The 15967-nt window shown below is 38.5% G+C and overlaps 1 protein-coding gene across 1 annotated transcript in view; it reads right to left on the reverse strand.

Moving 5' to 3' along the window:
• Positions 1 to 2095: 2095 nt before the first annotated feature.
• col14a1a (collagen, type XIV, alpha 1a) overlaps positions 2096 to 15967 on the reverse strand; it is a 124289-nt gene continuing 110417 nt past the window's right edge. The window contains exons 41-48 of the mRNA XM_059567544.1: positions 12988 to 13041; positions 12834 to 12905; positions 11006 to 11041; positions 9662 to 9728; positions 9368 to 9556; positions 6845 to 6922; positions 6151 to 6306; positions 2096 to 2521 (exon numbers count right to left, since the gene is read on the reverse strand). Of these exons, the coding sequence (XP_059423527.1) occupies positions 2250 to 2521; positions 6151 to 6306; positions 6845 to 6922; positions 9368 to 9556; positions 9662 to 9728; positions 11006 to 11041; positions 12834 to 12905; positions 12988 to 13041 (924 nt within the window). The 3' untranslated portion in view covers positions 2096 to 2249. The remainder of the gene's footprint in view (positions 2522 to 6150; positions 6307 to 6844; positions 6923 to 9367; positions 9557 to 9661; positions 9729 to 11005; positions 11042 to 12833; positions 12906 to 12987; positions 13042 to 15967) is intronic.

Here is a 15967-nt window from a genome sequence, read left to right on the forward strand (position 1 = left end):
CATATACCTAATAGAGATCATTTCTGGATAATGTATATTTATCTAAACCTCAGCCAAGGCAGAGAGTTAGTCGTGACTGTGTAGTATTAGAGCTCTGATTCATTGGCCTTTGCTTGTCCTGCAGATGGCTTTAGCAGCCTCTCTGAAGCCTGATCCAGCTCTAATTCAACTGCTGCTTCAGTCTTAATTAACTTCATATGGCTCTATAAGCCCTTTCTGCTGCTACTTTGGCCTGAAGTCTGCTTAACTCATTGTGTTAGTATGGAAACGAAACGCCCTTGTTAGTCACTGCTGCCTTTTGCGATGTTGGCACCGTCACGTTTGTTTTTTTTTTTTAAGTAAAGGTAAAATTAAGTTTGCTTTTAAAATGTGATTTTATGAAGAAGGAACTTCAGAGCATGTTCCATAATTTGAGCTCATTAACCAAACCTGGTTATTAAAAAGAAAATCTGTTGTTTTTTAAATGTGAAATAAATTTTTTTTAATCCATTTTGGGTGAGCAGTCAGCACACAAAACAGAAAACCACAAAGGCCAGACGAGACATCATCTCGAGTCATTGTTGCAGTACAGTTTTATTGGTTACAAAAACAAATTATGAAGTAAAAATAAATTACTTTGTAGATTCAAAGGTCTGGTGATGAGTCTTTCCACTGGCACCCGCTTTCGTTCTGAAAGGACGGTAGACCACAGGCCTAACTCTAACTCTTCAGGTCTCTTTCACAGTGAGCAGACCCATTGGAAACAGGACCACAGAGACACAGAAGGATGCCATGCTGAGCTCTTCTTTTATACAAAAACACTTTGAGAGCTTTCGCTGCATCCCCTGCATGACACTTCATCTTACAAGACCATATGTAGAGGACGTTCACATAAATGTGTGATAATACGGTTACGATCCGGACAAATGTGTGGGGTTACAGAGGGTGTTACTGTGAAGTACTGTACCAGTGAAAAATTATGCCATTAGGTTGTTCATTAATGCATTTTTAAGTGTGAGTGTTTAAGAATTCAGCTTCTCATAAATAACTGCTAGTGATAAGAACATCAAAAGCATCAACGGAGGTATTTTTTTTCTCTAAACAAAATAACTTAATAGCCAGTTCCAGATAACTGCAAAATGCTGTAAACATCTGTGAAATTTGTAACATAGTAGATCACCAATTTGCACTTAAAAAAATGCATAAACTGTACACACAGCCCCAATATCATTTACAAAAGATATGGAATACACAATTCAACTGCGCTGTGAAAATCATTTTGTTAATAAGCATTTTTGGTGTTTTCCAGTAATAATATCTTATATTATTTGTGGAACAAAATATTGGGATTTATTTTTATTACGTTTATTTTTCTTATAATTAGCAGATTTTTAAGCATAAATCTAGATCAAATTAAGTGAGGCTAATAAAATGTGACCGACTAAATGAATGCAATATTTATTATTATTATTATATATCTTGGGAAAATTTGATGTAAATGTGACCCTGTGAGCACAAAACCAGTCATAAGTAGCACAAGTATATTTGTAGCCATAGCCAACAATACATTGTATGGGTCAAAGTGATCGATTTTTCTTTTATGCCAAAAATCCTTAGGATATTAAGTAAAGATCATGTTCCATGAAGATATTTCAGAGAAATTTCCTACCATAAATATATCAAACAAATTTTTGATTAGTAATATGCATCGCTAAGAACTTAATTTTGCACCTTCAGATTCCAGATATTCAAATAGTTGTATCTCTGTCAAATATTGGCATATCCTAACAAACCATACATCAATGAAAAGCTTTATTCAGCTTTCAGATGATATTTAAATCTGTTTCAAAAACTGACCCTTATGACTGGTTTTGTGGTCCAGTGTCATATTTGTAGTAATAGCCACAAATACATTGTACGGGTCAAAATGATTGATTTTTCTTTTATGCCAAACACCATTAGGATATTAAGTAAAGATCTTGTTCCACGAAGATATTTAGTAAATTTCCTACAGTAAATATATGTATACACACATACACGTGTGTGTATGCGCGCGTGCGTGTGTGTGTGTAATTTTATATATATATATATATATTTATATATTTTATTTAAAAGTCATTTAACATTTTCTAATCTTCTCCACAAATCCACCCCCATAATGATGCATATAGCAGGCACTTTTTGGATTTCCCTCAGTCCTATCCTGCAGGATATTCTGATGAAAAGTGTTTGTATGTGAATGGTCTGTTTGCTGGGGTTGGCCACCCGAGCTATTCGGCCTTCACTTGCACTTCTGACTCATTGACGTTGCCTTCTTCGGCCGTGCTGCGGGAGAAGCGACCAGTGCCAGGTGACCTCATCCCCACCGTGTCACCAGGGTGGGCGGGGCCAAACCTGGCGGCACGGGGGTCAGGATAGCTGGGTTGATAGTACTGAGGAGGGTAGGCATGGTAGCCACCGTAAGGGTCCTCTTCCTCCTCATCGTTGTTGTAGTTGGTGGCGGGGCCATAGTTTTGGTAGGGGTTGGAGGGTAACTGTTGTACTATGGGAACATGGGGGAATTAGATTTGTTGCCATCTTTTTCTGTCACCACCACCAAATGAGCAGGCGTTGAGTTAGCGAGAAAAGAAAAAAGCAAAGAGATAAAGGCAGAAAATTAAGTCAGAAAGGTAGAAGAGACTTGTTACTGAGATTAGCTTAGTTTAGACAAAGGGAAAGAGGTTTAGCATTAAAACTGCACCATTTAGCTATAAGAAAGTGAATGTTAATATTCCATTCAAACATTTTCTATGGTGACTGATTCATTTTGGAGATCTCTTAAGGTGCATTGTAGCCACCAGCCAAGCAGCTGACATTAAGACGAACAGGAATGGTAACAGATGGCTTTCTCCGGGTATTATAGATTGATTTACAAATAAAAGTTATTTTATGGTTACAATGGTTCCATGAAGAACCTTTAACATCCACGAAATCCATTTCCAATACAAAAAAAGGTTCTTTATAGTGGAAACAGGTTTTTTTTTTAATTATGAAAATGCTGTTTACACAATTAAAAAAAAAAAGGTTCTTTTAAGAATGGTTCACCAAAAGGAACGTAAAATGGATTTTCTGTGGCTGTGAAATCCTGCCTTTGGAACCTTTATATTTAAAGGGGTCATCAGATGCCCATTTTCCACAAGTTGATATGATTCTTAAGTGTCGTAATGAAAAGTTTTTTACCTTATTTTTTACCCTTAATAAACAGCTCTTTTCAGAGCAAGCCAATTTGTAGCATTTTCCTTTAAATATTAATGAGCTCTGCTAACCCCGCCCCTCACACCTCAGAGAGACTGCTTACTTTGGTCCAGTCCAGTCTGCTGAAACGCTACTGTCAATCAAACTATCACTGGGGGGGGGGGGGGGGCTGTCTTTGTGATGCTACAAAGACAGGCATCTGAGATCGGCTCAATCTGAGAGAGGGACAAATATTTTAGAAGATTAAAAAAAAACATTGGGTGGATTTTTTTTTCATTATATGGTGCTTGTGTACACACACTGTAAAACTTGTAAAAGTGCATGTAGCATTCGATGACCCCTTTAAGAGTGTGGGATTAAAATTTCTCAACATTAATGCCAGAAAAGGTTGAAAACACTTTAGTTTGTCTAAAACTGAGGTATGCTCAGAAGGGTTAAAAAGGCATGGGACTTCAATGGTGGTGACATTTTGAGAGTTGAGGAACCAAGTACATGGATTATCGAGTTTGGGAATGTGTGAAAAAGACCCTCCCTAGATACAGTCTTTGGTTTTGGTCCATGGAAGGAGGTGGGATGAAGAAATGAAGGGGAGAGAGGAGAAGAGCAGGTGGCTCTCTACTGGTTCTCAGTAGTCATTCTCATACTGCGCTGGACCTTCACATGCAGGTGTGAGAAAGTGAGAGGAGAGAGACACTGCGGTAAGTGTGAGCTCGAAATAACCAACAGGATGCTCTCAGCAACACCTCGTCTGCAAGACGGTAATCTTTACCTGTTGGCACTTCAAAAGGAGAGTCAAGGATTCTCAATAAGGCATTAAAATCTGGTCAATACACATAAAACTTACATTCTCTCGTTAGAAATGAAGTATTATCCCAGAGAATGAGGGCTGAATAAGTTACAGAGCAATTTGCAATACTATTAAGCTGGGTTGCAAGATTTTATGCTGACTGAAAAGCTTGAAGCTATAACCTTTATAGATCTTAAAAGTGTTGATGCAGTATTTCATCTATTGAATGGAATATTACACTGTCATTTAACGGCCTTACATGGCAGAAACCCCAGAGAACATTAGCGTTATTTTTTCACAGTACAAAACTGCAATAATATGTGAGGCATTGGGTAGAAAGCTTGGCTATGATCTGATAAATCAATTATTTAAACCAGTGCTGTCCATTTTTGTCCAGCGATTCTCATATTAAAAACTGTAATTCTGAAATCTTGTAAGCACACAGCCCACTCTTATGCTTTGATAGCATTTCGACTCCATGAGAAATTTATAAGTAGAATAATGGTTTGGGAAGGGCTAGTTTAATTGGATGAAAATCTCTGAGTCAGACCACAAGCTTTTTTAAAGCAATGGGTTTGCCATTCATTAACAGTTATGGAAATGCAATCTCAAGCGAGAATGTGCGAAGCACTTCGAAAGGCCATGGAGAATAACAGTATGGGAGATTGTGTTGTATGTTGTATGTTCCCTCATCCGTTTTCTGTATGGTGATTATTATCATTGAAGCCTGAAGCAGACTTAAACCCACAGCTCAATGAGGACTCGTCAGGGACACTGGTACCAGACTAACTTTATAATTGACTTTCAGATGTTCAGTATCCATGGTTACCTTGACAACTACATGCAGATTTCATTCACTTACTGGGCATATGCATCTATTTTTGCCTAGAACTTGAATGTTTTCATTTGTTTTGTCTATCTATCTATCTATCTATCTATCTATCTATCTATCTATCTATCTATCTATCTATCTATCTGTCTGTCTGTCTGTCTGTCTGTCTGTCTGTCTGTCTGTCTGTCTATCTATCTATCTATCTATCTATCTATCTATCTATCTATATGTCTGTCTGTGTCTGTTACATCCATTCCTCTTTTTTACTGTCATATCATATTGTATCATACCATAGCATATTGTATCGTAGCCATCCAATAATCTGTCTTTTTTATAGAATCCATTCATCCACCCATCCATCCACCCATCTGTCTATACTGTCCATCCATCTACTCACCCATCTGTTTACGGAGTCCATCCATCCACCCATCTGTCTTTAGAGTCCATCCATCATCCATCCATCCACTCACCCATCTGTCTAGAATCCATCCATCCACCCATCTGTCTATAGAGTCCATCCATCCATCCACCCATCTGTCTGTAGAGTCCATCCATCCATCCACCTGTCTATAGTATCCATCCATCCATCCATCCATCCATCCATCTATCCATCCATCCACCAGTCTGTAGTATCCATCCATCCATCCATCCACCTGTCTGTAGTGTCCATCCATCCACCTGTCTTTAGTGTCCATCCATCCACCCATCTGTCTATAGGATCCATCCATCCATCCACCAGTCTGTAGTATCCATCCACCAATCTACCTGTCTGTAGTGTCCATCCATCCACCCATCTGTCTACAGAGTCCATCTACCCATCCATCCACCTATCTGTCGGTCTATAGTATCCATCCATTCACCCATCCATCTATGGTATCCACCCATCCATCCATCTATGGTATACATCCATCCATCTACCTACCTACCCAACCAACCTAGCCCCGACAAGCTTTGCTTTCCAAGTAAAAAAATACAGTTGGATGAATTTCAATTAATTTTGTTTACTACTTTCTAATTCAAAGGCTAGTCCTACATTCTGTTTGCTACTTCAATTCAAATTCAGGAAGGATGGTGGATTTGGCTGAAGCTGTTTTTTATTTGGGTGTGTCAATGCTTGTGGGCGTATATTATTCTAATTACAGTACGTCATTTAGAATAATCTGCATTCATCAACATACAAAGAAATATGTGAATCAAAATATATGTGAAAATAAGTGAATAAGACCGACTGGATGTTCCTGACAGAATAAAGTTTGAAACTGAGAATCCTTGACAGATAGAGAGAGTTTAGGAGAGAGGAAGAGAAGGAGAGGATTACCTCCAACGTTGTATCCGATGCAGGAGTTCTGGTCGCAGTAGCCGGGGGGTCCAGCAGGACCAGGGCTACCAGGTATACCTGGACGTCCTGAGGTGCCTTGAATTCCAGGTCTCCCTGGAGGGCCCTGACTTCCTGTCCGACCTTCTCCAGGAGGCCCTTAGTGGGAAAAGACATTGGCCATTAATATCTGTCTCAAAAAAAACCCTGCTGAATTCCACACCCAAAGTGTGTCTGGAGTCCTTCCTCGCAAAATACAAGTTTTAGTCTTTTCCAGTCCACATCCTTCTCAGATGTCACTGGCTGTTACCGCTATGTTGCTTCAGTGAATCTCATTTGTGAAAGAGTATTGATCAAAGCACAATTAACAGCGAGCGGATGCTGACATTTTTCAAAGTCTACCAACCAGCCGTACTGCAAAAATCAATATGAAAACATTTCTCCCTGACCCAAATATTGTTTCAATATCTGCTTGATATTCTAGACAGAAATCAAAGGAACCAAAAGCAGATCAAGATGTGTGCAGAGGTTATTAAAAGTTTGAAGTTTTCTTTGACAGAGGACATTTAATAATGGAAACTCCTCTAGTCTGTGCAATAAGAAGACAATCTGATTTGAAATAATTTTTTAACTACTGGCTTGAGCACAAAGAAGTCATTGATTTTTACTTAAATGTAAGATTTCAACAGTCTTTCACCTGGGGGCCCAGGAGGACCACGAGGGCCTTGTGTCCCAATCCCTGGACTGCCCTTCTCTCCCCTTTCTCCTGGGAGACCTGTACAAAGAGGGACAGGGATCGGTAGAACATACTGGATCCTTGTATTCTCTTTCCATGTGATTTAACTTATTCCACACCTTTATAAAACCATTAGGGAATAACACATTCTGACAGGTCTTATGTGGCTAATCTGTCAGTGGGAGCTACAGCAGAAAGAAATAACTTATTTAAGAGAATGACAACTTAAATTGCAATTGTTTTCTCACACAAATCTATCAGAATCTATCTATAGTATCTTTCTTTCTTTAAGAAGTCAGCATCGGTATTGAAACAGTAAGTGGTTAACATTCCATTGATCCAATTAACCTCTACTGTCAGATGCTATAACTACTCCAAAAAGCACATTGAAATGAATGGGAATAATAATATTTCCTTTAAACATGGTTCATTTGTCCAAACTGTTGTCTCTAAGGGTCTCTTTTTGCCCCACAGGCAGTCTGATCCTCATCACTTCTGAACAACACTGACAATCTAAAAGAGAACTTCTGAATAAGATTCCTCATTATAGGCCCCATGTTAACATAAACAGACAAATATCCCCCCTATGTTATCCCTCATTAGTGGCTCTGTTTTGCACTGAGTGCATCATAACCAGGGCTCTGCATGTTCCTGCTTGATATCTGAATGTTTGAGTGCACAGATCCCTGAGAGAAGCAGTAATGATGGTGAAATATCTCATACTGAAACCTCAGGCAGTGTGTCAGAGCTCTTCTAAATAAGCACAGGAGACTAAGCAGTGTGGACACTCGTTCATGATAAAGACTCTGGCTGAGAGTTGCTCTTGGCAGGAAGGTCATGCAGATCTCATGTAATTTGTGTACAGTCGTATTCAGGGGAAAGAAAGTTCCTGATTTTTTATTTGTTACTATTCACCTAACAAAAAATGCTTTGGATCAACTTTAAAAATAAACTCTTTTGATAGGGCCATGTGTATTAGTTTTTCTCAAATTATATTTATTGTTTGGTTCAAAGCTTGATTTAATATTTATAAAAAATATTATCTAAGTATCAGGCTTTTTTTATAAAGACCATACCGTACTTAATGAGTATATTTTCTTTAGACATAAGCAAAAATGTTTAATGCAGTTCAGTAAAACAATTTTAGACGTTTTTCGACTTTATTTCAAGATAAAAAAAGCAAAATTGGTGCATTTTAAAAGTATAATTTTCACTTAAGATAAAAAATAAAAAATGTGTTGTTATCTAGGTCCAGATTTACTAAACAGGGCAAAAAGCGCCAATGAGAGGGGCAAAGTCTGCATGTGATTTACTGACAATGCACACATAAAAGAGCACAGACGCAGCCAATACGCTTTCCCATAATGACCAGCGCGATCTACCAAGAGCAGCACAAATTAACACCTCCTTTAAGAATTTTTTTTTTTTTTGCGCGTCAAAAGATGGCGCAAATACCAGCATTTTGACAAGCGCAGATGTTAGTAAATTGCGTTGCATGATACATTTCAATACTCTTCTCCCATAAATTTTGCATCTGAAAGGGAAATTCCTACAAATGCCATACCATATTATTATTATTATTCAATAAGGTCAGGTGCAAAAATAACTATCCAATCCTTTTCAGTGCTAATTCTTCACTGTGCGTCTTTAGTAAATCCTGACAGTAATATTTTAATGCCAAAAGACAGTTTGCATTGATGCAAGCTGTTAGTAAATCTGGCCCATAATGTTTAATTTATTTTATATTTTTAAAATATGCATCATATTTGCTGTAATGTTCTAAAAAAATAAAAATAAAATAATAATAATAATAATAAAACCCTTAATAAAGTGTTCTGCACATCAACACTTTTAAACAAACTGGTTGTTTCACTTTTTCAGTGCAGTTTCAGTGGAGTGTGAGACTTGTGGTTGCTTAAGAGGTTGTCAACCTCAATTCCACTGTGACACAATAAAGAGACTGGCATTTTTGTGGCATCTTTGAAGTAGTTGTTCTTGGCTTACTAACATCCCCCACCCCCCGCCCCCCAAAAAAAAGAGTTAGTAGTTTACATATTATTTATGAAGACGGGTGGTATTGAGGTTAGCCAGGGCTGTCAGCCAAGATGGTAACATGGATGGGATCAGTGAGGTCTTACTAATGTTCGGTATTATTATAGCTACAAGATCTCAGTGTAACCTTAAGCTACAGGGCCAACATTTCTATCCAACAATTAATCATTCTTCATACTATGTATACTAGACTAGCCCAGAACCCATTGTGCACTTTGTTTATGCATCTAATACCCTACTGACATACTAATTTTGCCATTATCTGCTATTATTGCACAAACTCAGCTACTACTTTTCCACAATTTAATCTTCAAAACTTCTGTTTTAACCTTCCCCCAACAATTTAATGACTACAAATTCAAAACACATTTTCATATTGTTGTATTCAGCAGTGTACAGTATCTAGTTATTATCACATGTAAAAATGTTAACCTCTCTCTCCTGGACGGCCATTTTGCCCACTGGCTCCAGGGAATCCTGGTCTGCCAGGAGGACCCTGCTCTCCCTGTGGCCCCGGAGGTCCCAGTCGACCAGGCTCACCCGGTGGACCTGGTACTGTTCGTACCGAAACAGACTGACTGGGAATCTGGTTCAGAACAGAGTTGTAGCGAGACAAGTGACCTGAGGGGGAGGGAGGAAAAAAGAAATTCACCTAGCGGATCAGCCGCGGTTAGACGACTTCCTGTGAGTCATGAATTTGGTAAAAGAGCATCAATATATACTCACTCTGAATTAGCTGTTCACAAACTTGTCGTGCTATGGCACGGACAGCGGCCTGAGACTGCATATTACCCTTCAAGAACAAACAACATGGGATTCAGATGGGGATGTACAGTATCACAGTTTTGTCATTTTAAGTTAAATATTATAATCATTTCCAACCTTAGGCACTGTGCGAAAGTTATGAACTAGGAGAGCTACAAAAAAGAAACTGTACTGTAAAATGAGTCTGATTTGCCAGAGCACAAGCAACTTATACAGAATGATGTATTCTGTTTCCTCTATGCTTGGCTCATAAAAAGAGACGCAAAAGCAGAGACAATCAATAAAAATACAACATATTCTGTTTGCTCTCAAAGTCTGGACAGTTTCCTGAGGATGAGCTTTAGGGTGGTGAATTCTGACACAGACGTACTGGATTTAGAGTATTTCTCCCACCAAATGAATGTGTTCTTTTTAATAGGTCATTCTGAAAAGTGGATTAGTGGATTTGTCCATTCCACTGAACGTTAATAATAATAATAATAATGACAGATGGACAGGAGGACAAAATGTGGTCGCTATCACTCTCAGCATGATCACAGACCATTCACAGTCTGCCTAATGCAGATCTCACACAAAATGCAAAGAGCTGGAGAAAAGCGACAGTTCCATTGTGATTTTGCCTGATTTCTTCTGCTAAATTGTGAGAGTAAGTTTTGCATCAGTCTGCCAAAAACGACAAAATAAAATGCCGCAAGAATGAAAGCTCCTGAGGAAGAACTAGAGTAATCTCAACCTTTGGATTTCATATTAGTGCATGTTTAACTTGATATTAAAGATTAGTATTTTAAACAGAGCAACTACTTTGTTGAACACCTTAAAAGCAAGTATACAACATGTATTAAGACCACAAGCTGTCACTTCAGCTGCTTTAAATGGAGGCTAAGACGCTGTGCAACATGGGTGTTTAATTCAACCAATTTAACACTCTCCACACACCCTTTGTATGGTGGCCAGTACCAAGCAGTGGAGAAATCAGAACCAAAGAATAAAAACACAAATATATTGTTATGTGGAAGCTTGGGACCAAGTCTGACTGTGAGGTTTGATAGACAGCTTTAGCTGTACCTGTGCTACTTCCAATGCTCCCGCAGCGACTGAATTAAAAAACCCGAGCATTTAGACAGAGTGCGAAAAAGCAAAGGCGCTATAATTCAGCGCTGCTGCTGTGATTTTTATCAAGAGGCCTGTCAGCAAGCCTCTTAATCCTGCCGCTGATAAACCACCATTATGTGCACCACCCGAGTGCCACATGCCCCCACCCTAATCTAAACGCCATGACAGTTTAGATGCAGATTGGAAACTCACTCTCTCTCCTCGTTCGCCTTTGGCGCCAGGAGGCCCCTGCAAAAAAGAGAAAAAGAAAGTGAAGACAAACATTTCAGAATTCACCGATTGGAGAAGAAAAAGACCAAAAAGAAACACAAAGACATTAATGACTGGTTGGAGAGGGGGATTTGAATGTGAGAGTGGACCAAATCAATCACGGATGAAACACATGAGCCAAAAACATAAAATGGATGCGTCACTGACCTAATGTGTTGGAAAACAGACTGGAATTTGTGGCCAGAGCGCCGTGGCTACTAAACAATTCTGATATCATAACATCTGGGTCAAAATGAGATGTAACCCTGAGACAGACTCATTGGAGGCTCACTGGGACTCATCGTGAGGATATGTGGTTGTTGTGCCAGACTGTGTGAGAATATGATCATAGTTTATTCAAAGTACTGCATGTAATTTCACACATCGGAGCATGAGGTTATGGCTCTATATCTATATTGCAGTAGAATTAACAAAGCCCTGCTCTTCTATAAACTGGGCCACAATTGATCATAAACTTGTCATCTTACTGACAATCTCTCTTCCAGGGCTTATAAAAAGAAAGACGTACAGGTTTCAAATCAGTGTTGAGAGGTTATACTGCAATCGAGCTCTGCAGATGTTCCTCAACGACTGTGCTGGAGCATATGGTTCAACTTTACAAATCTATGAGAACAAATAGAGCTCCAATTTATATAGGTGTCACTCAGCAGGAAACTCATAGAGACTGACGTTAATTCAGAATCCCTCGTGCTTCTAATATACAAACGGGAAACAAACATTTCAGTCAAAGGCTCTGTGCAAACAATACCTGAGATTTCTCAGTTTGTAGGTCTCTCTCTGACCAGTCGGACTGTATAAGATAGATCTTTGCAGGCTGAAACTGAGCTACAGTGAGCCCTAGAACAAAGTGCTTCAAATGCAAAACTCTAGTAATGTGGAGCTGTCTGCTCCAGCATTCATAACTGATTTCTAGGCATGAATAAAGGGACTCTTCATGGTAAAAACTAGGTTTATTTCTAGCTTCAACACACATGGACTTTCAAAGCAGAAATCATCCTGCTGAATAGATCAGGCTAGATAGTACAGGTTTGGTGTTACTCTAGCTTGAGGATATCCAGTCCTCCTCCTGGATACCACGTTATGTTGAAACCTTCAGTCAAGTGTGCTGAAGCAGGTTGGAGGTAAACTCAGCAGGACACTGGACCTTCAGGAGCAGAACTGGACACCTCTGGTTTAGCTGGAGGGCCATTATAATCATTCTGTTTACCAGCAAAACCTGGTTGGCTAATGTCTTTCATGCAAATATGAATTACTAAGACAAATTTAACAATAAATATTGCTCTGCTGGCACTGCGGCAATGGTAAAAGCTGTAAATTGGCATAAAACTCTCTTGTGTTTGCCCTGGACCAGCGGGTTATCCTTATTGTTGAGCCTTGCCAAGAGAAGCCTAATGAGAAGATCAGCACATCGCCACCAAACCATGCTGTTTTGTAATCAGGTACATTCAAAATCAGTTTAGTGGGGAATCAAAGGACCAATTTGGTTTATGACCTCAAAATATTTTTAATTCTGGTCTCTCTTTTCAGCTTTGGTGGTCTGGTACTTCAGTGAGAGTAATGCTGGAGTCTGACACTAAAGAGAATGAGTCAGCAGTAGGACAGTCTGCCAGGATTCAATGTTCCTTCAACTAAACAAGAACTCCACAAAACCTCATTTATAGAACTACTTAATTGTCAGCTGATGCCACGACTTGTAGTCTACACTATTTTGTTTTTAGTTTATTCAACATGACAGTAATGCAATACTCACAGGTGTCCCCTGATCACCCATTTGCCCTGGAGATCCACTTGGTCCTGGAGCCCCAGGAGCTCCAGGGCTTCCCTTAAATGAGATATTAAGAAGGAAAATGGTTCATGACCAAGTCTCAGAAAGACTCAAAGAGTGACTTTATCATGTTATATACCATTGGTCCTGGAGGGCCCGTTCTTCCCTGGGGTCCATCCTTACCCAGTAGGCCCTAAAACGAAAGAATGTTGAGGATGCGTTGTTTAAAATAAAATAAAAAACTATGATATATCAATATAAATACAGCATAGCATCTTCTTTTAGCACATTTGTATGAAACCGTAAAACGCCAGAGTCCCAATTCTAATAAGGGAATCTAAGAAACAGTAAGCAGAAATGAAGATAACACATTGTGAAGTGTCAGTGCTTCCTGTACAGCTTTTCTTTAGCAAAATAAATCATTACCCATGTTGTGAATGTGAGTTTGTATTCCGAAATAAATATGATAATAAAATGTGAGATAAAAACTGCAAAATAATGTTGTTGCGGGCTGCACGCAAAAACAAACACACAGCGAGAGGAGTCTAGTGTGATTCACAAACAAATGACTCAAAAAAGACAAACTCACCATTTACCTGTATGAATCAGCCTGATGAACCTCACTGAATCTATTGGTGACTCACTAAATGAACAGAATGTGTTCAACTCTGGCTGACCTCTGTACACTGGCAGCATGAACCTTTTTTGGAACAATTCAACAGTCACAGTTCCAGTATAAAAGACCAAATACACAAACGCTAACAGCAAAGGAACAGAACAGGTGGAAATGTGTTTTAACTGGAACATCCATTTCACTACTGTTTTATTGTAGAATACTGGGATGCACCTGAAGTACCTCAGTAGGGGATAGAGACTCAACAACAACAACTTAATGTCAGATCTGTCTGCACAAATTATATAATACGGTTCTGGCTGCTTCCTTTTAGCCAGTGATCCAAGTGAGTTTAAGTGTTCTTCCACTGCACATGCCTCATTGGCCTAAATATCTGGCTCTTTTGGGAAACAGACCAATGGAGGGAAGGGAAAACAATGTAACATTTAAATCGCCTCAAGTGCAACATACTTTTGGAGTACCACACTTCAAGAGCATAAAGCCTCAGAATAGTTTGAGTGCACGCAACATAAGCAATCCCATATGAGTGCCTGAGGTCACAGACGTTTTTCTCTCACAGAAGCTATGTGTGTGTTGAGGTGGATAAGAACCTCCCTCGAGAAGGAGTCATGGTGGAAGCATGCTATTAACACCTCTTTGCTTTGTGCTCATCATATTCAATGAGGCCAAACACACCATTTATTCTCTGCAATGATGACATTCCAGAACTAGAACTAAATTAAATGAATACAAATAAAATGGCATTTATTTCTGTGATGGCAAAGCTGAATTTCAGACCTCTAGTATTTAGTTTCATATGAACCTTTAGAAATCATTCTAATATGCTGATTTAAAGTATTATCCTCAATATTCAAAATGGTGGTGGTAACCATCATTTTAAAATAATCAAGATGTATTCACCAGTTTTTCACCAAGTGAACACAATAAATTATTTAATCATTTCAACAATACAATTTAATAAGATTCAGAAATTAAACTTAACAACTCTTTTTTTTCTGCATTTATTTTTTATTTTTAAAATATTTGTGATGCTCACATTATTGCTTAATTTTATTGCCAGCAAAATCAGAATATATTGTGTATATTAAAGATATTGCCCGTCCCAGTTTGGTGTCAATCTAGAAACTTCCCCTCTTTGTACCATGCTTTGTACAGTTTTATTCTAGTGTCTCAATGAAATCTATTTGCAAGTGAAAATCCCAGAAATACTGAATAATTTCTTCAGCCCTTCATCGTGTGCTGCATACAGGGATGACAACCAGTTAGTTAACCTTGGAACTGTAATAATATTCTTTTACAAATGTTCTGTTAAGAGAATATCATAAGTTCAAAGCCAAGCATCTGCTTTCTTTGTTAAACTGTCATAGTGAGTTACTGTGTATGAAACCACAGCTGATTTATCCCTCAACCTGCTTTAAATCAGCTCAGTAAACAGCAGTGTGGTCTGAAACACCTCCATTTGTGCTGCTTGTTTTTCTTTTCGGATGCAAAATGACCGATTTAGTCAAACATTTCCACTCAGGCTGCTCATTGCTAAACAGAGATGGCAAACTTGCACTTTCTCACCAAGACATGAACATTTAATTACATCACGCGGCTTTGGGAATGGTAATCGAATAACCACCTCATGCATATGTTTCATTAACAGTTCACAGAATGGGTCTAGTGTTCCTTTTTTCAATATTAATCTGTATAGGCTACATACATGCGATTCCGCACTTGTATGAATAACGATATTAAACATCTTTATATCTGTGACAACACATGCAGCACAAAACACCTAGACTAGGAGGCAATTATATTCCATGTGTTACATGTGAGCTGATACATTTTAAGGATCTGTGAATCACATGTGCATGATTCCAAAATGTCAAGTAAGGCTTTGTTTTAAAGTTGCTTAATTTGGTTTGGAGACGAGGAACAAAATCAATAACGAAAATAAACACATTGCGCGCTTATTATGACAGTCTAGCGGGACAGATCTGATTAGTTCAAGTTTTGGTGTTATTGACTAGCAGTCCTGTAAATTGAATCTGTGAGTCAGGGCCTCTTTCATCGTAATCAGATGTGTTCAGGCACAGAAGAACACATAAGCTTCATTTGATGAGCTTGCCCATGTGGAATTGTTCTTACATGGCATGACTGAAAGTGCATTTACTTAATAATATCAGTTAGGTCATCAAAGTTAACTCATGCATTAAAGCATTAATTATGAATTAATTGTTTTTTAAAAAATGGTCTAAAATGAATGCATTAATGCAAAACGCTAATTAACAATTTATGCCCCCTGACCTGTACGTAAATTCCATTGTAAGTAATTTTCCCTCCAGTGGAAGTGTGTTGTACCACTAAAATGCAAGGTGTGTTACTGCAAATTCTGCAGGGGATCATGCAGGGGATCATGACTGTTTAAAATAAAATATTACAATTATTTTAATAAAAAAATAAAAAAATTCAAATAAAATCACAAACAATTATCGTCATT

The sequence above is a fragment of the Carassius carassius genome, chromosome 15, assembly GCF_963082965.1.
Source record: "Carassius carassius chromosome 15, fCarCar2.1, whole genome shotgun sequence".
Classification (NCBI taxonomy): domain Eukaryota; kingdom Metazoa; phylum Chordata; class Actinopteri; order Cypriniformes; family Cyprinidae; genus Carassius; species Carassius carassius.